General features: G+C 42.6%; 1 protein-coding gene across 2 annotated transcripts in view; it reads right to left on the reverse strand.

Moving 5' to 3' along the window:
- Positions 1-340: 340 nt before the first annotated feature.
- The window catches only part of CDH6 (cadherin 6), a 117,635-nt gene continuing 96,609 nt past the window's right edge, over positions 341-21,366 (reverse strand). Inside the window, exons 4-12 of one of the 2 annotated variants that reach the window (XM_087815331.1) lie at positions 20,973-21,092; positions 18,834-19,001; positions 16,560-16,747; positions 14,387-14,640; positions 10,670-10,806; positions 8,096-8,217; positions 6,952-7,069; positions 6,568-6,819; positions 341-2,829 (exon numbers count right to left, since the gene is read on the reverse strand). In XM_087815331.1, coding sequence (XP_087671457.1) covers positions 2,339-2,829; positions 6,568-6,819; positions 6,952-7,069; positions 8,096-8,217; positions 10,670-10,806; positions 14,387-14,640; positions 16,560-16,747; positions 18,834-19,001; positions 20,973-21,092 — 1,850 coding nt within the window. In that variant the 3' untranslated portion in view covers positions 341-2,338. The remainder of the gene's footprint in view (positions 2,830-6,567; positions 6,820-6,951; positions 7,070-8,095; positions 8,218-10,669; positions 10,807-14,386; positions 14,641-16,559; positions 16,748-18,833; positions 19,002-20,972; positions 21,093-21,366) is intronic. The other variant, XM_087815332.1, reaches the window with a different exon arrangement.

Here is a 21,366-nt window from a genome sequence, read left to right on the forward strand (position 1 = left end):
TCCAGTTAATGCCACAAGTTCAAAAGGAAGACTTCTGATGATAGCTTTCTTTTTACAGGACTTTCTTGATTCACTTTGTTATAGGACATGAAACATAAGGATAGGAGCTCTTTTAATTTTACAGTAAGTTGTGTGATTAAGGTGCTGTTCTATTGCTATAAATAACTAGTTCTTATTATCTTTACTAAGCTATCTTTTCCCAGTACTTACCTGTGACTGTGATATGTATTGATTCATTACAGTGAAGCCATCCTGTAGTATTTTGTTTGCATTCCTCTGTGTGTGTGTGTGTGTGTGTGTGTGTGTGTAACTAGCAAAAGAAAACCATAAAAGCAGGAAATAACCCAAGCTTGAAATACTTGTTAGTATACAAGGAAGTACTTTACAAAATAGGAAAACATTCAGGAAACACAAGGAATAATATGGTCGTAATGTTTTTTCACTCTAAATGGGTAATCCAAAACACTACATTGCTCTTATTTTAAAGGTGCCATCTTTACTTCCTGGGTAATACGTCTATTTAAAATTTAACTAGACGACAGTGCGTTTCCAAATAGAAAACATGTACTGATATGACATTACCCCCGAATGGATATGACACTAAGATTATCTTTATAAAATTAACAGTAATTGAAAATAAATCTCTAAGACTAATAATTGAAGTCAGCATATTCTTAAGTACATATATATACAGAGCCTGTATCTTTTAGGTTTTCAAAATAAGGATGTTTTCATTACAGTACTTTGGAAATTTCTGATGACCGCACATGAAGATTCTAATGATAAAAGTCGTTAGAACAGCCGTATGAAATAAATTATTTGAACCTGCCAAAAGGAACAGTTCAGTTCAGTTAGGTCTTCTGGATAATAGCTATGATGCTAATTGCATAATTAGAGAAATAATAGATTGGATGGATTGTACATTACTTTTCTGTCATAGTTTGAGACCATTCCTTTATCATTAGTTCAAAGACAAAGATAGCAGAGTTACCATGGAAACAAAGTTAAAAACAATGAAAAAATAGTAATGCTTTTGAAAGTCAACTATCATTTTAATTACAATCTTAAACACTCTTGTTGTAGGGAATCCAATTTACCCTTTTCAAGCGTCTTCCAAGCATGTCATATGTAGGTTTTCACCATGATTTCAACTTTTGTCTATATCTGTCATGTTATATAAATATATAGGTGTTTCCGGATGTGAAGGACAGGGTATCAGGTTCAAGTGTGGCTGGCTCTTACCACCCCATTAAACTCCGAGAGCGGGATTTAAGTTTTATTTAATCTACCTTTACTAATGCAACTTAATTGAGTAAGAAGTATCTGAAGAACATGAATTATTGTACTTTCACACTGCTACTTTCAAGTATATATTAGAATAATACTGACAACAACTACAGACAAGGAGTTAAAATTTATCTCAGAAAAGTTCCTTCAAGAACTTTTAAACAGTTAGACTTCTTTGTCATTAATCTACTGACGGCTGAAATAATTTCAAGTGATCTGTGGTACATTTGGCGGCCCAGATTTCAAAATACGTTAAATATTTCCTTTGTTAACGTTATTGGCTATTTCCCTCTTTCCCTCATATGGTACAAGGGCAAACTTTTACATGTCTAATATGTAACGAACTATGAGTCAGGGGAAAGGAATGAGGTCTTATTATTAGTTTTTGGATGTTGCTATTTAATTTGCTTCTACTCCTTTAGAGGAGTGAGAATCTCAAAACATTGGCGGGCATCACACTTAGAATAGTCATTGGTGCCAGAAAAAGTTCTTGAACAAACTGGATGGCCAAATATCGTTTTCAATTCTCTGTGACAGAAATATACAGCCAGATAGAGTTCACTGTCTCCTTGTGACTGACACACCAGGGACAACTTGGTGGTCGTTCCTCCCTCATTTCTCTTACTAAAACTATGCTATACGGTTAAAGGACACCCCCTCCTCCCATTAGCATGTGAAAGGCAGAGTTGGAGCAGTCAGCTGGCCTGAGTCAGTGGAGCACAAAAGGCCAGGCCAGTGGGGCCGAGAGTGGTCCGAACTGGCCCTCAGAGCCCAGGGGAGTGCTACTGGGACTGCTCTGCGCCCTCTCCTCCAGCAGGTGCCTGCCGGGCCCACACGGTTAACTGGATGCACTAAAAAATAAACATTTGCCTCTTGGAAGCTCATAAAAGTGTATTAGAAAAAAGTCTCTAACGTTGGATCCGCCCGACCGCAGCCACTGACTTTCGGAACGGGCGGGACAGAGAGCCCTCCAGGGAGCAGTGGATAAATAGAAAGAAAGAGCCACCTCGCCTAGGCCAGTGTCCTATCGGAAAATGAAAAAGGCAACACATTAGGAGTCCCTGTCACTGTCCACCCCTCCGTACATGTCTGCGAGCTTTTTGAACCTAGGCCCCCAGTCACTAAGGTAATCATAGTCTTGGTCTCCATCCGTGGTCACCGACTCCAGCGAGCTCAGGGAATCGGCCACCGAGCCGGTGCCCTCGTAGGCGTAGGTGGCCAAGGAGTCGTAGGGCGGGGCCGTGGGGTCCGAGTCATTCTCCTTCAGCCTTTGGTTAATGAAATCTCGGACGTCGGTGTTATCTCGGGCTGCTGGAGTCCGTCGGGGTAGAAAAAGGGCTTCGGGCACAATGTCCCTGCGTAACTTGCTGTCCTCTATGGCTTCGGGGTTCCGCAGGGTGCCGATATCAAAGGCCTGGGTGTCCTCCTCTCCGCCGCCTTCGTCGTTGTAACTGACAACATTGTCTCTGATGTCCTCTTTGGAGATGATCAAAGGTTCTTTTTTCCGCTGCCGCCTCAGAGCTGCAAACAGCACCACTGTCACTGGAAGCAGAAACAAAACAGCAAGGGGAGGGGACGTTAATTTGCCACCCAGTTAACGCCGGGAGGGAACACTGGGCTCCATCGGCTGGTTTTAAAAGTCCTCTAGGAAAGTGCAGACTCAACTTTTTATTTCTTTAAGGATGCATTTGCCTTCAGGCATGATCAAACCAGGACCCAGAAGAAATGGAGTAAATATGTGAAAGAAGGTTACAGTCTAAGTAGAAGAGAAAACATTGTCAGACTTGGTCAGTCGTTCCTTTTTGCTTTGAAACAGCGAACTAGTTTCAAGGGAAGGAGAGAGAGGAAAGAGTCCTAAGAAAAGCCCAGCCGGAGTGAGAGTGCTGCAGCGAGGCTGCAAATTATGCCAAACGCCCGACAGGCTCCGAAACTGCTTCAAAAGCACCAGGCTGCCACCTTGCCAACGTGTCGGAGGGTTTGCGTGGCTCCACATCTAAAATAACTTTGGCGCTAGGCCTTCTTTTTTTGTTTTCTCAAGAAAAGTGTAAAAGTAGTCTAAAGCCCGAAGTAGAGATGTGAATATCTGCGCCCCTTTCCCACATGTGTGGCTATATGACAGCTACCACCCGAGAGACCCAGACACAATTCGGAACCACTCTGGGTTTCACCGCCGGCCCTTCGCGGGGTCGGGCGGGAACACGCATGCCAGGCTGCTGCTGCTCGAGCCGAACAAAAGACACACGTTTAAGTGGGGACGAAAAGAATCTCTCAGAGGTTCCCGTTCTGCACGTCTGCTGCCTGGATGTTCATTCTTTTGGTTTTTCCTCCTAACTCAAATTAGGGACGAAGCAAGGGCTGTGTGTAAAGAGCCCCCGATGTTCCTTCACAGCTGGCTGGCTGCAGACACACGTCTGCAAGTGGACGTACAGGTGGGAAAAGGAAAACATGGCAACAGCTTAGAGCACAGGGCGACCGCTTAAGGGAAACGCCTCGTGCGGGTTGTGGGTGCTGCTGTAAGCCTTCACTCCGACCGGGGCAGAGAATGCAGTTAAACTGGGTCTGTCCAGGGGAGTTTATCACAGGAGGTACCCGTAACGTCTCTTTGTTTTCTCACCCATAACATGGTCCCTTTTTTTTTGTTTTTTTATGAGCCAGGGAAATTGAATTATCGCAATAAGAATTACAGAAGAACGGTTTTTGGTGAATATGTGTATCTACCGATATAATAATGGATGCCTGTGCACCCCTGTGTCTATATGGTAACATTTCAGATGTTAATAGTATTAATAATCGGTTACCTATTGAGAGAGTCCTATGTGTCAAGCACTGGGCTAAGTGCTTTGCATACTAATCTCATTTAATTATCATAATGGCCCTAGAAAATAGGTACCATCATTACACCTCTATTTTACATAGAGGAAATTGAGGTTTAGAGATGTCACATTATGAGCAATTGAAATCCAGGTCAGCCCGACTGAAGAGCCCGTGCTCTGGCGTGCTCTGACACATGTCTGGAGTAGAGGCCATTTCTCAAGGATGCACAGTTTTGCCTTTTTCAAAAGTGTGGCTGTGTAATTGTACACATTCTCTTTTGCCGCCAGAGAGTATTCTGATGCCTCATTTGTCGTGTCCATTCAAGGTATTCATTCATTTATTCAATAAATATTTATGTAGCGCTCACTCTGTGTCAGGTACAGTTCTAGGCACTATCAGTACAAAAACTGATCAAGACCTCTGCCCTGTTAAGGTGGGTAGGCGGTGGTGGGAAATGGAGATGGAAAAGAAGCAATGCGCATAAAAAATAAGGAAATTATTAGAAGGCGGTAAGCAGAGCCGAGTCAGGAGGATGGGAGTCCTTCTGTGCATGTGTGAGGGGCAGTGTATGGTTCTGTGGGGTAGATGGCATCACCCAGAAAGTAACATTTGAGCGAAGACAAGAGGAGTCATCCAAGGAGTTCTCTGGTGAAGAGGGCAGAGCCAGAAGGCCCTGGAGAGGGAGTGTGCTGGGAGCGTTGGAGGAACAGCCGGGAGACCCTGTGGCTGGACCAGAGGGAGGCCGGGGAGGGGGGCACACGGACGGGCCACCTCACGTGGGGCTGTGGGTGCTCCGTTCGCCTTCACTTCGCTCTGGGGTCCGGGTGGGTGGAAACTGCAGGGCGTTGGGCAGAGGGATGCTCACAATACACCTTTTTATACTGCTTTGCCCTGTGGCCGGTGACATAGATTTGCAAAACAGAAGGTTGTAAGTAAATCTCATTTCCCTCCTTTTTTACTGGGTACAGAATTCTGAAGAGATTTAGACAAGATGTGGGAGGCACTGAGGCAAATTAGGAGTAACGAGGGGATAGCAAATTCAGTGGACGGGGTGAAAAGGGAAGGTGAAGGGGCTGGTGAGGAGGAAGGAAAGGGGGAGAGGAAACGGGTAGAGGAGGGAAAGGGAGACTCGCCTCCAGGAGACTCGCCGCCCTCCGCCCATAGACGACAGGAGTCCGCGGGATTCTGCCTGCGTACAGCCCTGCTCATCCAGCCCTCCTAAAAATAACCCCCTTTTTTTTAAGAAATAAAAAAATTAAAACTATTCCTATCCTTCTCTTTCTAAACAATTTTTAGACTCACCCTTAGAAGCACTGATTTGTCTTTGCATACTGTCGCTTTTTATTTATCCTCCTATCTTAAAATACTGTCCCCAAAGATTCGATGACAAAGAGAATCACAGTTCTGTGGCCGAGTTTCAAGGCTTCTGTAATAATTAGCAAAGTTCATCTGGATGGGAAGCTTTTTAGCAGGGATCCCCAGGCATTCCCGTTCTCTTCCTGGGGAAACGTAGGTCTCCCTGTACGCTTCTCAAAGTCACTATATTGTCATTTGTTTAAAAGAGTTTTTCCCCCATTGTGTAATCCGGGTTAACTCTAACCTCTTACTTTTCTTTCCTCAATGTGTAGGCAAGGTATACGAATCTTGCTTTTATTTTTGGAAGGGCTGCATTAGCCAACATTTGATTTCTTAGTTTACAACAGTCATGGAGCTGTTGATCACTCTGAGCTCAACCTGTGTGCTTAATTTGTTGGTCGGGGGTAAAAAATTTAATTTGAATCATTGTTAGACCTTGATTTTTGTTTTTATTACATTTATATCTTTAAGGTCCCAGATTTATTTCCTTGGCCACAGAAGTTCTTTATTATTGAGAGCCTGAGAAATAACAGACATTACGCATGGCAATTATAGAGCAATGCTAAGAAGGTGGTTATTTAAATAGATTTAAGTTTGCTAGGTTAGAGAAAATGTAATTGCCTTTTATTTTCCTGTATGAGAGAGAAAAAGTCACTGCATTCCTCTCCAGTTTCCCACTGATTTTTAAACTTGACCTTCATAGAAAGGGCCTTCACCAGATACTCCATGTCGGATGACTTTCACACTTTAAAATTTAACAATGTTTGGCAGGTTAAATATTAACCAACAGATGAAATGAAATGGGCGTATTTACGTGGCCCCCCCATCCCCCTGAGATTCACTCCCACTCTGATAAGCAAGAGGCTCTTTGGTGCAGCGGTTCCCTGGGCAGGTAAAAACGTGGGCGCGTTTCACATCCGCTCATTCCCCAAAGCCATATTCAAGCAAAAACTAGTTCATGGTCGCACAACACAGATTCTCAGCATACGGCTCTACTCACCTAGATCGGGCTGTATGCCTTACTGGGGGAGTCGGATAAATCTAGAGTGTCACAGTAACAGGGTGTGCCCCTCGGCATGGGGAGAGAGGAGGCAGGGAGAAGCAGTTTACCTAGTAGGATCATGATGCACAGAAGGATGGCCACCAGGGCCCCCGTGCTCAGTCCCGTGGTGTGGACGAGGGCCTCCGCGTGGCAGGACTGCATGTTCCCCTGGTGGTCACATGCACAGACCCGGACAGTCACTGTCCCAGTGCTGCTTTGGACTGGGTAGTCGTTGTCTGAAATGACCACAGGCAGGAAGTAGGTGCTCATCTCGTGTCTATTATAGCCATTTTTCCGAGTTAAGAGTCCCGCTGTGTTGTCTGGAACCGGAAAGCAAAGTGGTGAGTGCATGTGGATACCCGGTCACGCATTGGGTCATCTGTGAGGGGAGTAGGTGGATAGAGAGACAGGTATAAATATAGCGACAGAGAAGGCCACTGGGGCTCATTTACCTTTGTTGTCCTGAATGGTAAAGTTTGAGCCGCTGGCTGCTTCTGGGGCCAGAGAGAAGGAGAACTGGTGACCGTTGTGAGGGTCATCCTTGTCAACAGCTCGGAGGGTCTGAATCAACTGGAACCCAAGCCACAGAGCTGTCAGAACATTTCGCTAACGTAATGTGTTTCTTACAGTTCTGCGGTCAATTGCTCGACTAAATGGTTTCTAATTTTAATTTAAAAAATGATAGCCTCTAAAAAGTTTACAGTGAGTCCACTCTATGCAAAGAGCTGATGGGTTGGAAGCAGAACAGGGGCAACTCTGCCGTGCAGCAAGCCCGGCCTCCTCCCACTAGGTACCAGTAGCACCCTCTCCCTTGCGACAATCACAAATGTCCCAGACATTGCCAAATGTCCCCTGGGGAACAAAATCACCCAGGTGGAGAAACACCAGCCCTAGAGAGTCATGCAAAGCTATAAAATACCACAATAATCTGTGACAACATTGCAACTTAAGGGAATGGAGGCACCCGTTACCCAGACTGCTTAGAAATGCAATCCGGGCATATACAAAAACCATCAACTTGCAAAAAAGCTAAAAAGAAAGTTTGTATATAAAACACATAACTTCAGCTGCCCACGTTAACATGTATTTTAAAAGTACACTTCTATTTTGACAAACTGTAACATAATTTCTATATCCCTGGCAGAAAAGTCCTATTTTAGATGGGGACATGTGTAAAACATTCATGAATTTGTATTACTTGTCCAGATGGGCAATGAAAGTAAGTGGAGCTATGCATTATAGGCATTTGTAAAATATGTTCTAGCTATCACTTTCCAGTATATATGGTAATTAAAACTATCTGCTTACCAGTAAAGATTTTTCCAATAAAGCTGTGACTAATCTATTTTAACGAAAACTTAAGACTGATTCGGAATCAGCATCAGACTTTGAGACTGATGAACTTCCAGTTCTTAGAAGCTGTTTGTTCTCTTACGCAAGTTAAACATTCATTCCGATTCTTACTTATAGTATTAATTTTGTTAGCATTCTCTTCATAGATAATTCAAAACTGGACCTTCACTCTGTTTATCATCTGAATTATTAGAGGATCTAAATTAATCCAGCTAAATTAATTTACCTTTTTATGAAACTCACCTCATCCGCTTTTGCTTTTTCACAGACAAAGGTTTCATAAAATTCAGCAAATTCTGGGGCGTTGTCATTGACGTCTAGAACTTTAATATAGAGAGGTACTCGGCTGCTCTGCTTTGGATTATCTGCAACACACCAAAAGGAAAGGAAGAGACATTTATATGTTGGTCACCAATCCCATTTAGACAATAGTCATTCACTCCTTTCTCATTCATACACAGATTCCCCAAGGCTGCTGTGGGTGCCAGAGGGCACACAAAAAGTAGAATTAGATGGTGTGCTTCTGGTGCATTAGGTACACCTGACGGAAATACCTGGAGACACAGCTCCATGTGCTGATGGAGTGCAACTGTGCAATAAACATCAGAGTATAAAGAAAAGCGATCCTGCAAAAGCACTTTAGAGCCAGGTTTTAAAGGAAGCCAAGGAAGCAGGCAGGTGGGGAAAATGTGGGCAAAGGCAGGTGGTGGAGTGGTGGGGATGAATGGTTGTTACTGTCTCAGTTTTTTAGTTTGAGTGCTGAGTAAGAGCTAGGCGTTGTGCTAAGCACTTGGCTATTTATCTTTTTAATCTTTGCAAACTTCTGAGATCACTGCCCCCATTTTATAGAGGAAACCGAGGCACAGAGAAGTTAGGTAATTTGTCCAGAGATAGTAAGGAGTGGAGCCTAGATTCATATTTGGGTGACTGACTCCAACACCCAGGCTGTACACCTGGGATAACAATAGAGCAGAAAAGACCTGAGATAAACAAAACACTCTGGTTGTCTTCTATGACAATCTCCTGGGTAGTGTGGCAGACAGGTTCCTGGTCTAAGAATCAGGAACTGGAGTCTCTCAGCTCAGGTTTCTTCATTCACTTCGCTCATATGTCTATTTGTTCATTTACTTGATAAATATTTAGTGAGCAACTAATATCTAACTTGTGCCAGCCCCTATTTGGGGTGCTGGAACACATGGGGAACCCAACAAAGCTCGTGTTTCCTGAAGCTCTGTTCTAGTGCAGGTAGCAAACTGTAAACGCATAAATATATAATGTGTCAGATGGTAAAGGCTATGGAGAAATTAAACAGGGAAAAGGAATTGGAGAGAGATGGTTGTGCTAATTTGAATGGAATGACCAGGGATAGCTTCTCTGATGAAATGCCGTTTGCACAGACGTGAATGAACAAAAGGATTAAACCACGTGAATATTTCTGGCTCTCCAGATAGAATAGGTGGCAAATGCAAAGGCCCTGGATGGGGAGTGACCTGGATTTAAGCTCTTGGTTTCTGATACCACAAAGGTAGTTAAGAAGGGCGATTTATAAGCTCCTGTGCATCTAAAATGTTGCTCTCGCTACCTTCCCAGGTTAGACCTGCTGAAGGTGAAGCTTTAAAAGGTCTCTATCACTAGTATTTCAAATATATCGTCGAAACTTTAAATCTTAAAAACAAAAATTCTAGGCATAAAGCTTAAAAATACATACGAAATGACTACTTCAGTTAAAAACATTCCTGATGTTAGAGAAAAATGGTACTGTTTTGGTGGGAAATAATTTTATAATTTCAAAGCTTTGAGGGTGCCCGATCACTGGTATTCACGTTAGTCCCTCCATGTGAATTCTGAAAGCAAATTCCTGCGTGACAGATTCGTAATGAGGCTTTCTCATCGCTATCAAAAAAACAATGCTTCATTTTGCCCATATTGATTATTTATTATTCTCCTCAATATCCTTCAGCCACTCAAATCTCATGAGTTACACTGACAAAGAATACTACTGTAATAGACCATCCGGTATGGAATGTTTCACACTAGGTTCCCAACTGAGCTAAAAATTTTTTAAAAAAGTTTTGTACCTTTAAAATAAAAAACAAAACCTAAAAAATGTGCCATAATTTAGAAGCCTAGTTTTAAACATTTAAGTGATATTTTAAAGATCATTTTTCTTTCACGCACTTAGTTCTGCACATTGTGTTTACATTGCACAGTTTTCACTGTGTATAATCATTTTATTCGAAGCATCCTTTGGCACTGGTTTTCTTTGCCTTAAATTTCATGGCGACTGCCATAAAATTCATTCTAAACATTTTATTGTGTTGCTCATTTCGGTGTACCATAGAAGTTAAAATTTATATCTCGTAATTCTGTAACAATTTAAAAATAGAAATTCTATAGAAGACTAGAGGATGAATATCCAAAAGATTTCTAAACAATGCCTAGTTTTTAGAATAGATTTGATTCCCCCACCTACCCACACAATGTCTACCCATGAGCCCAATTTTTTCAGCTGCTTCTATAATGTTCTGGTTTATAAGCTTTTGGAATCGAATCCAGCATGAACCAGTTCAAGCCCAGTTGACATAGATGCCTTTCCATTTTACTGTTTCTAAACTGCTGAGTTTCCACAGTTGCCTCTGCATCTGTGAATGAACCAACATGAAGAAACATTATTGCAAATCATTACAGAGCTCTTTCCTTCAATATGTATTGAGTGGGGTCATCAATACATAGTGACGGGTCTGAGGCATGCTCAGGGCCCTTGCCGGGACACTCATTCTGTCAATCGGGACAACAGTGGCATGGAGCTGGACTTACTGATCTCCGTTGCTATCACTGTAATGTTGTGCCATAGCAATGTTTCTCGGTCAAGAAGTTTTGATGTAAAAATGGAACCATTTCCAGAATGAATGTTGAATATCCTGTCCAGATCTGTGTGTCGATCGACAGAGTACCTGAAAATGCAGAAAATTTAAAAAGATTTTTTCTTTGTATTTGCTATTCTCACAGACAGAAACTATTCCCAAAATATCTGTTACATAACTTTTTTCTAACTGTAGTGTATATTTGAATATCTATAAACTTAACATTAAGCAAAATATTCTGAAAAATTAGTTGTTGACAACTGAGGTCTTTATAGAAAACCCACTAGACAAATTCATGATTTTGAATGTCACCACTGAAGTTTCTTTTTTTAAATATGTAATTTGAACCAAGTTGGATTAGTAATTGTTATCTTTTAACTCAAGTTTTTGAACCTCAGAACTTTAATGTATGTGTGTGTGTTTGTATGAATAAGTAGGATTATTGGCTATTTGTCTAATACTAATTTTATTTAAAAAAATTATGTTGAGCACAGCCAGCATGGCTCAGTGGTTGAGCATCGACCTATGATCCAGGCAATCGAGGTTTGATTCCCGGTCAGGGCACATGCCCGGGTTGCCGGCTCGATCCCGAGTTGGGGGTGTGCGGGAGGCAGCCGACCAATGACTCTCTCATTATTGACGTTTCCATCTCTTTCTTTCCCTCTCCCTTTCTTTCTCTGAAATCAATAAAAATATATTTTAAAAAATTATGTTGACAGAAGCAAAAGATGGCTAGTGTGACTGAGGCTAGTGAGGCAGAAGATGGGGAAAGGGGTTGAGCTTGGGAAGAGACCCAGGGTCTGGACTGTAGAAGGATGGGCTGGCCATGGTAAGGAGCTGGAATTTATTCTACGAGTGATGAGGCCCTACCAATGGATTCAAAGCAGGAGAGTGTCACAACCTAAGTCACATTTAGCAAAGATCTCTGGTTGAATCGAGGAGATTGGTTGGACAGTGCTTCCACAAACTCATAGGAGTTTGTGAAGAACAGGGTTTGGGGGAGATCGTAAGTTCCAGTTTTGACATGTTGAGGCTTAGAGCCTGAGAAAAATCCAGGAAGAGGAATCGAGTTTGAAGCCCAAGATGAAGATCTGGACTGACAGCCTAGATTTCCTAGTCAACTGTCCAGGAAGACAGTGTCCCGGGAGGGGAGGAAAACGCTGAGGACAGAATCTAAGGACAAGCGCGGCAACAGAGATGAGCCAGGACTAGAACAGTGCCCAGGGCAGAGTAGAAACTTGATAGATATTTAAGCAGAGTTTGGCGAATTCAAATTGAACCAAGCGTGTGTCTTAGAAACCAAAGAAGGAAGAAGAGTCTTCAGCACGGAAACTGAGGGAAGACTAGTAGATTTTGAGGACTGTTATTGCCTATAGATTGCTCACTGGTTTTTGGAATAGCTGTGTAAGGGGGAAACATATGTACTCTGTTTTATGGGGGGACCGTTAAAGAGAAAACTCAGAAGAAAGTTGGTATGTTAAGGCCATTAGGAACAAAAAACTGCCCATTTCAGTTGGATTCTCAACATTTATATCATGGTAGGTGATTTAAAAATATCGGCTCAGTGGAAATGCAATTTAAGTAAATGACCCAATTAGTCATACACATGTGAAATTATTATGAATGCTCTAAGAAAAATTGTTATAAATGCTTATTACTAACTTGCAAGAGTGTACAATGTCCAATATTCTCTTTCAGTTAATTATTTTGTTTTAAAATATAGCTAGTGAATTATAATAAACAATATATTTTATCTTAATAAAATCTACTTTTGTCATTTAGCAGGAGTCAAAACAGATATCCAATTATTGTAGGCTCTGAAAGCCTGATTTTAAAGAGAATAAATAAAGGCCACAATGGATCTATATTTATCAAGTTGGGTTAGGATTTTTATTTCAATTTATGTAAACCTAATATTTTATTATCAAAAGGATCGAGACAAGTGAAACAGCTACTGTTTTTTGCCACTTATGTCATGAATCAACATTTATTAAGAATGCAGTCAACAGCCTTGAGCTTGCTTGATCACCTTTCATTTTTAATCTGAGAATGATAAATATTTACAGCACATAATTAATTGAAATTAATAATAAATTAATCAACAAGAAAATCTCAATATTCATAGACTTTGTAATATTTTTTTCCTGGTAGAAAACATCAAGTTTAAGACATGTTGCCTGTTACCTCTATATGCTGTTACAGTTAAATACAGCAGTAAGCTTTTCTTCCTCTTTGCCTTTTTTATCTTGCTATAGTTTTAAGTTTTACAAGTACTTGCATTTTCCCATTAAGCCTTGAAAATAAAGGGTCCGGGGTGAGGAACTTCTAGTTGAAGGCAGCTTTAGATTTTAAAGAAATCTAAAAATATATACATTTTAAATTTTTAAAAATATATATGACTATTTTTTCTTTAAAAATAAATACCAAAACGTATATATTTTTTCTCTGATTGGGAGGTTTAAAAATGAGTAGAAAACCTAAAATGTTTATGTTGTTTAGGAAAGATGCTTGCACACAAAGCCCTACCTATTTGTTGGCTTTCTTTCCAAAGTATTTCCAATTTATATCCAGGCTATTTACCGCCCAGTCCCACTTATTGTAATCATAACTGATAAGGAACAGGGTAATCAATCAGTCTCACCATGACGGCAGCAGATCATTCTGCTAGGTAGCTCCTTTTTTTTCTTCTTTCTAAAACTTTATTGTAGTCTGTGATTCAGTAATTTGTCTTCTAATGCACCCTCAAGTCAGGAAGATTTGCGGGTTAGGAAGAAAGGATGTTTGCATGTAACTTTTTTCACGGTGTGGATTCACAGCGACCGTTTATAAGGCTCTCATGGCAATCAGAGGTCAGTGGCTTATGTCTGTCTGTCTGCCCCAGTGAGAATGTAAGCTCCACGGGACCCGGGCTTGGTGTCTGTCGTTCCTGATGCCTCGACCACGCGCGGCCCGTGGCAGGCGCCCTGGTTAGGACAGTGTCCTGGACTCAGCGGCGAGGCTTCCTCTAGCTCCTCAGTCTGCCTGCTTTCTTTACGGGGACCCCTTTACCCAGGGGCCTCCTGGCTTAGCACACTTCTCATCTGGCCAGCTGAGCGCCTGGCCAAGGCCGGGCTGGCTAACCCCTGCGCTCTCCTGGTCGGGGCCCAGGATCCCCAAGCGCGCAAGTCGCTAAGAGCTCCGAGGCTTTCCTTGCAACACGTCTACAGCTAAGGCGTAAGGACAGTGCGGGAACGCAGAGCTGCCGCAGTGCGAATCCGATTCGGCTCTACTCCTGTCCCCAGCATGTCCCAGACACATGTCGCGCACCGGCTCTCACTCCGACCCTCCCCTGCAGAAGACGACATTACGCTGCACACGGAGCAGCCTGGAGGCGTCACCCTAGACCCGCGCGGGCCTTCCCCCCACCTCCTCAACAAACCGAAGACCTTAAGGAGAACCCCGGCCGTTCCCGGCCCTCTCCTTGCCTCCTTCTATGGGGGAGCCCCTTAGAGCTCGTTTTATGCGCCCCCCCTCTCCTCCCAAACACAAATGTTGTTCTTAACGTTTATGCTGCTGCTACAATAATATTTATGCTGAGCAAGGAGCTGGAAGGCGCCGCAGAGTCGTTTCTCAGGAAGACGCCACTGTGGCGCTGGAAAAGGGGCGCATCTCCCCCGGGCAGCGCGCTCACCTGACGGGGTTCCGCGCGGCGTCGGGGTCCCGCGCGGCCACCGCGCCCACGGTGGCGTTGACCGGCGCGTCCTCTCTGACCTGCAGGACGTAGGCGGGCTTCCCGAAGACCGGGGGCTCGTCGGCGTCCTGCACCGAGATTCGCAGCGTGGCCGAGTCCTTGAAGGGGCCCAGGTGGAGGAAGCGGGACTCGACGTGAGGGTTGGAGGCCTCCACCTTGAGGGTGTACAGGTTCTTCTTCTCAAAGTCCAAGAGCTGGGGGGGGGAGGGGGAGAGCGACGTGGTTAAAGCGGCCAAGAAACAGAAAGCCGAGGCGCCCGCGAGCTGCCTTTAGCGCGAATCACAGAGCGGAGAGGCTCCCGCTGCCCCGGGGCATCTGCGCAAAGGCGCACGAGGCCGGGGACCCTCGGGGCGGGGCCAGGGGCGCGTGGGGCGGGGCCAGGGGCGCGGGGCGGGGCCAGGGGCGCGGGGCGGGGCCAGGGGCGCGGGGCGGGGCCATGGGCGGGCTGAAGCCGCGCCTGCTGCCGCCTGGAAGGTGGGTGCAGGTGCCAGGGGTGACGGTCAGGAAAGGGGCCTGGGAGCAGGAGCACGCCAGGCACCCGCAGACGCCTGGTGGATTGTTCTGGGGCAGAGGGTATGGCACCTGGCTTTAACTGAGCACCAAAATGAGTGTTTAAAATTTGCCAATATCTGCCCCCCCCATCATTAAGCCGCAGTGTCTGGGGCGGGGATGGGAATCTATCATTTTAAACACCTTCCCCAGTGGTTTTAAGGTGCAGTCAGAATTGAGAACCCCAGGCTCGCATCACGATCCCCTATGTTCCATTCAGATAAAATAGATTAAAAATGGTGGGGATTTTTGTTAGTTTGTTTTTTTGTTGTTGGGTTTTTGGTCTTTTTTTTTTGCATGAGGTGATAAAATATTCCAAGTGTTCTCTTGGTAAGGGCATGGGGCTAATTGCTTGCCAAAGAAAGTAATGATCATGGTTGTCAGAGGTCTTTCGGAAAAGCATCTCTGCTTCTAGAGGCAGCGAGCCCACATGCTTACTGCTGACTTTCGGTTTCAGATAATAATATGACAAGGCTCGCCAGAAACACAATTAATCAAGACGTTTGCGAATGTGATTTAGTCGGCGAGGCAAAATTTCAGTTTGAATCTGATAAGGCACCAGAAAAATTAAAAAGGTTAATGGACACTAATGGGCTTCCTAATTATATTATAGCGTAAAACATTGTTCTAAGTGTCACTTAAACATGCTTTATTGTGTTTCCAGTTATTAAGACCTGTAATCCAAAGCTTAAGAAGAAAACATTTTCTTGTCGTTTACATTTCCCTATTCTTGTATACAACAGCAAATATAACAGTGTGCTAAAGAAGAGAGGAAATATTGATAAAAGAGAAATTGGTTTAAAAAAGTAACCAAAGTTAATACTCTGTTTAGCTTTGAAGCAGTTTATTGGTTTTTAATTTTTTGCCACACTTTTGTATAGTGCTCTGTGGTACTAGACAATTTGGGAGAATACATGGTGAATAAGTACATACATAGGAATTCAGAATATAAAAAATGTACTATTGTATTCCAGAAAGTAGATAAAGAGCTCATAGGAGACTTGTGTTACCTAATTTATTTTTGTGGTCTGTATATCTCCTGTCTTTCTAACTAAGTCATTGTGATCATTGCTTGCATGACTCGTTTTCTTCAAAGCGTGTGTCAGAATTCATAGTTACACATGCTCGTGTATTTATTTGCTTCCTGGTCTCTTTTCTCCCTACATTAGAAATTCCGTGAGAGCAGAGACCATCCTGCTGAATGGACCATTAAGCCTTCAGTATCTAGAACAGTGTCGGGCACTGTTTTTTAGTTTATTGGCTCACTTCTATTATTTATTTTATATACTTTTATGTATATCATTTATTCATATTATTTATTTACTTAGGTCCTTAATAAAAATTTATTGAAAATATGGAATTAAGGAATCCATAAGATTATTGAGGACCCCTCAAAGACAACCAAAGAGGTCTCAATGTAATGAGACTCGGTGCTTTAAAAAGTTAATCAGTAAAAACGAGAATCTAGAGGAATGCTCATGTGAGACGCAATTGCCCCCAGTTACTTGGGGAGCAGAAAAACGTAAAGGCGTTAGTTTGTATGGCATTTAACCAATGGCATTACCTTTTTGACAGTTATAATCCCCTCCTGGGTTTGCTGGTCAGTGGTGACGTCAAACATGTCCAGCCCCTCTCCCTCTGTAATGCTGTATACAATGGCCGCATTTTCGCCCACGTCGGCATCACTGGCTTTGATCTTGCCAACTGGTGTACCCGGTGGAGAAGATTCGGGGGTGTTAAACTGGTATGTACCTGTTCATCACCAGAAAGATACAAGTCAAACATGGACCAAGTAGACTCTCAAAATCGAAACAAACCCATTCTCTAGCAGCTCTTTCAGACATCACCACAGATGCAGGCCCATTTGTGCTTTCCTTGAAATAACTGATGCTGCTCTGTTCTCCTTACGTCTTTACTTTCGTGATGGTTAGCAATAGTTCTTTTGTTTCATACCTGTCTCTTTGCAAGCGGAGGACACTTTTCTTGTCCTGTAAGTAGGCCTCCAAGTCTGCGTGTGATTGTGGGAAAGCCTGAACTGTTAGAGGAGGCTGCAGGTTTCACAGCCTCCTGTTAGTGTAATCCAGCGGAAAGAATAGAAAGGAATTTAACCTGAACTGTGACTTTAAGCCAATTACTAGGTATTTTAAAAAAAGAGTCCTTGCTGTCATTGCTAATAATAACTGAAGGTGAAAATAAATTACAGCAATTTAGAGAATGTATCCCTAGCAGACATTCACTCAAACATGGAGCTGGTCTAGTCGCAATTAGGAATATAGATAAATACACTGAGAGATAAAGCTCTTCATTTTTTCCTTTGGACTCATTTTTTCTTTTAAGTTATATTATATTATTTTTTCTATGCATAGATTTCCCCCATTCTCGAATTTATATTCCTAATTAAAAACCTATATTTCATGGACAGGCACTTTGCTTATGTTCTTATGTAGCAAAATTGGTTTAAGGAGACAATATGTGAATTTCAGTTTAGCTCTGGTAGGCCAGCATGTACTAAGCCCCCCCCCCCCCAAAAAAAAAGTAAAACAAATTTATTCTTCTCTCATCCAATACATTTTGCCAACCACACTAATCCACTAAGTAATGGGCTCATCCTCAGTAAGATGATAACAGGCCAAGCTTTTCTCTAGTGTAGCCAACTTCCATTTCCGGGGCCTCCTACCCCTTTCTCTTTCCACCCCCCGCAACTGGCCTCTGTCCACTGTCCACTAATGATCCCAGGCTATCCAAGGAGAGAGCAGTGTGAGGTAAGGCACCTGTGGCATCAGGGTGCCCCTCAATCCTTTTGTAATCCTTCCCCAGGGCATTTCCATATGGAAAAGGAGGTTTTGGGGTTAAGTATTGGTAATCCTGATATTTTTACTTCAGGCCTTGGGGGGATATTTTAGGGTTCCTAAAACTTTCCTCCTACCCATTAAATCTGAAATTATTTAGCTATTCTGTTTTTGCATTTAGCTAACTGATTAGTGGGATAAAGTAAAGAAAATAGAACTGCTTCCTATATCTGCATAAAAGAAACCCCTGTTAGCTGACTGGCTTTTTAAAATGCCACCATTGAGTAAGTGGGTTTTCTGTTTGGTAATAGGCAGCTATTTTCTCCTGGAAGACAGGAGTTGGGTAATTTTCTTAGGAGACCAATGTCAGAAAGGAATTTTGTTCCTGGGGAAAAAATTACATTAAACCCAGTACCCACTTGAGGTGCTCAGGGTGAGAGGGGCCAGTGCTCTGCTTGATAGAAAATGGGCATTTGTGAGCCCTGTTTCTTCTTCCTTCCTACGCAACCATGAGAGGTAATGATTTTGGAAATGACTCTCGGGATCTCAATTAACCATAATGTAGACAACTATTTATGAGGACAGATGGATTAAGTACATCGTTATTTCCACACATGTATTTTTAGAAACAGTAAAATGATAAATCGTCTTCTTACAAGGCTTCTTGAGGACTTAAAAGAGATTACATGGCTGATTAAACTCACAAAAAATAAAGTCAGATTTTTCCTAACAGATAGCAGCGTGCTTGTATGCGTGTATCCTGCGCAAGCAAATTTATGCCTGTGGTTGTCTTTTTAACGAGGAAAAATAAAACAATGGGGTTGCCTTTGCAGTGACAGGCCTATGAGAAATCGCTCGGCCAGATTACTGACTCAGGAACGCAAACTACCCAGTGCAGGCGCTGCCAACTCAATCTGTATGAAAGTGCCGGTTCTCACCAAGTTCATGCATTCTGACAGTTAATAACAATAATCGAAAAGAAATATCATTCTCCAATTTAGAGTTTTACAAAAGCGCACTGAAGAAAGTCATCAATGAAATAGTCCTACTCTGGGGAAACCGGGGCGGGTTGTCGTTGACGTCGGTCAGCGTGATGTTCACTGTCGTGGTCCCAGATAGTCCCCCCATCTGGCCGGCCATATCCTTGGCTTGAATCACCACTTGGTAGTGCTCCTTGTTTTCTCGGTCCATGTTGTGCAGAGCTGTCTTGATGATTCCTATGGATATGAAATTTAGACATGGAAAGGAATGTGTTAAAAATCCTTTATGGAGTCATTTATTTATGCAAACGCACAGAGATGATCACCCTCGGTAGGCATAACAGTATGCCCACGTCATCGGTGACATTAAAATGACGATAGGTAGCCTTTATGCTGAAGGAAATGAAGACCACTTAGGAGGGCGGATACATTAAAAACACACACCCACCTACAGTACAAAGAGAATGACAGTCAGTGTAAGACAAATCCTGCAACAGTAGAGACTGTAAGGTGTGTAAATATTAAGTGCTCTAAGATGACACAGCAAAGTGAAACCTGGCATGCGACACAGTGTTGTGCTATGGACGCTGCTCGATACATTCAGGTACATTATGAGCAAAGTGGTAAGAAAACCATATATGTGAATTGACTCTTGAGTTTCACTTTACTGAACTGGCTAATTGCTCAGCAAATACACCCGCCATAATGAATGCTCTGAGGATTTTCTAAACCACAAAACTATCGTTTTAAAAACACACAGAATCAGTTCTTTCATAATCACCATCTTGTGTGACCCAAGAGAATTCGAGTTTTCCTAAAGCTGATGCAAACATCAGTTCAGCTGGCCCCAGCAGTGACCAACATTCTCAAGTTAGGCGAAGTTTACCTCTGTTGTTAGGTAGTTATAAAAGAATGACTTGGGAGAACTTCTGAAAGTTTGCCTAATCTCTAGGTAGGCTTTATGCTTAAGTGAATGGCTTTTAACCCTCTCTGGTAGCACATTCCAGTGCTGAACAACTATGAAGCTGAAAATATATTTTTTGTTTTTACAAGAATCCCTCAGACGACAGGTCAGTTTTATTCCCGTAGTCCTGGCTTCACTGAAAGCATCGCTGCTTTCTTTTCTCCAAATAACAGTATTTCTCTTTAAGCACCTTAGCCTTTTGTTTTTTAAGTTGAATAATTCTAATTTTTTCATCATTGTTTTTGAACTCAACATTTTCTTTCTCCTTGGGCTTCTTTCCAAGTTTATTGCCCCTCTTAACACATCGATTTCCAACTGGATGTGGTAACCTAGGAGGGTTTTGATTTCTACTAAGAATAATGGATGCTTGAAAAAATGTTTTCAAGGAACTCGACTCCTATTATGATAACAGAAATAAGTGTAGAATTTACTAGACAGTACAAATGATATTTACTAAAATAATTGGTCATAAGGTAGAATGCTATTTTGTGGAGAAAGTGCAGAAAAATGAGATGTTGAAAAAAGGATTCCATTAAGACAGTCCACTTTTTTAGGGCCGTCTCTGTCTGGATGGGGTGGACAATGAGGTGACCACAAACAATGCAAAATCTCAGTGGCTTAGCGCAACCAGAGTTTATTGTTTGCTCGTGCTCTGAGCCCGCCAGCAGCTGGGCAACTAGACTCATCTTAACACTCAGGTGTCTGGGCTGGAGATGCAGCTCGGCAGGGGCTCCACCTAGGACCACTGTGGCAAGTGGAAGGGAGCGTGGTGGGCTGTACACAAGGTCTAAAGGTTCTCTTGGAAGCAACTCACATCACTGTCACATTTTATTGGCCCAAGTAAGTCATATGGCTACATCTAGCTTCAGACCATGGTAGAGAAATGCAAACCTACCAAATAGCTAGAACAAGAAGAACTGGAATATTTGTAAACAGCCAAAATGGCTATTAGGAGGGATTGGTCTTTCACTTCATCCCAAACTAGAAGAAAAAAAATAAAGCAATGTGTAATTTCTTCTGAATATACCATATATAAAAATAGTGGATGAAAGATCCATTGTCTGATTTCTTGATTAAAATGATCTGGATGGTATGTTTATAAAAATATCTCTGGTATTTGGCAGACAAACCTAAAAAAAAAATTCAATCACACTGATTGTTTTTATTAAAAACTATGCTGGCTGAGCTGAGCATGTCAATTAAAATTACAGATTATACAAAGAAGATCAGAAAAGAATTCTAACCTGTTTCTGACTCAACTGAAAAATAGGGCTGCCCCTGCAGGATGCTGTAGACAACTTTAGCGCTGTTCCCGTACGTCGGATCATCGGCATCGGTTGCAGTGACTTGGACAACCACTGTGCCTGTAATGACAGAACGTGAATTGAAAATATGTTAAGGACCCATTACAGATCCTAGATACACACACATAAGGAGAAAGCATGGTCTTACTTTTGTACGACACTGTCATGACGAGGGAGTGGGGAACTTGAATGGTAAGCTAGGTCAAAAAGCCTCGGACCCCTCACTCCGAAGGAATGTGAGCAGCATTTATCGACTGTAAGGATTAGGTTACAGGGAAGCATGGGAATGCTCGTGACTTTGGGTGGAACTGATTGCAGTCCATCTCCAAGGGTG

This window comes from Miniopterus natalensis, chromosome 3 (assembly GCF_054644295.1).
Source record: "Miniopterus natalensis isolate mMinNat1 chromosome 3, mMinNat1.hap1, whole genome shotgun sequence".
Taxonomy (NCBI): domain Eukaryota; kingdom Metazoa; phylum Chordata; class Mammalia; order Chiroptera; family Miniopteridae; genus Miniopterus; species Miniopterus natalensis.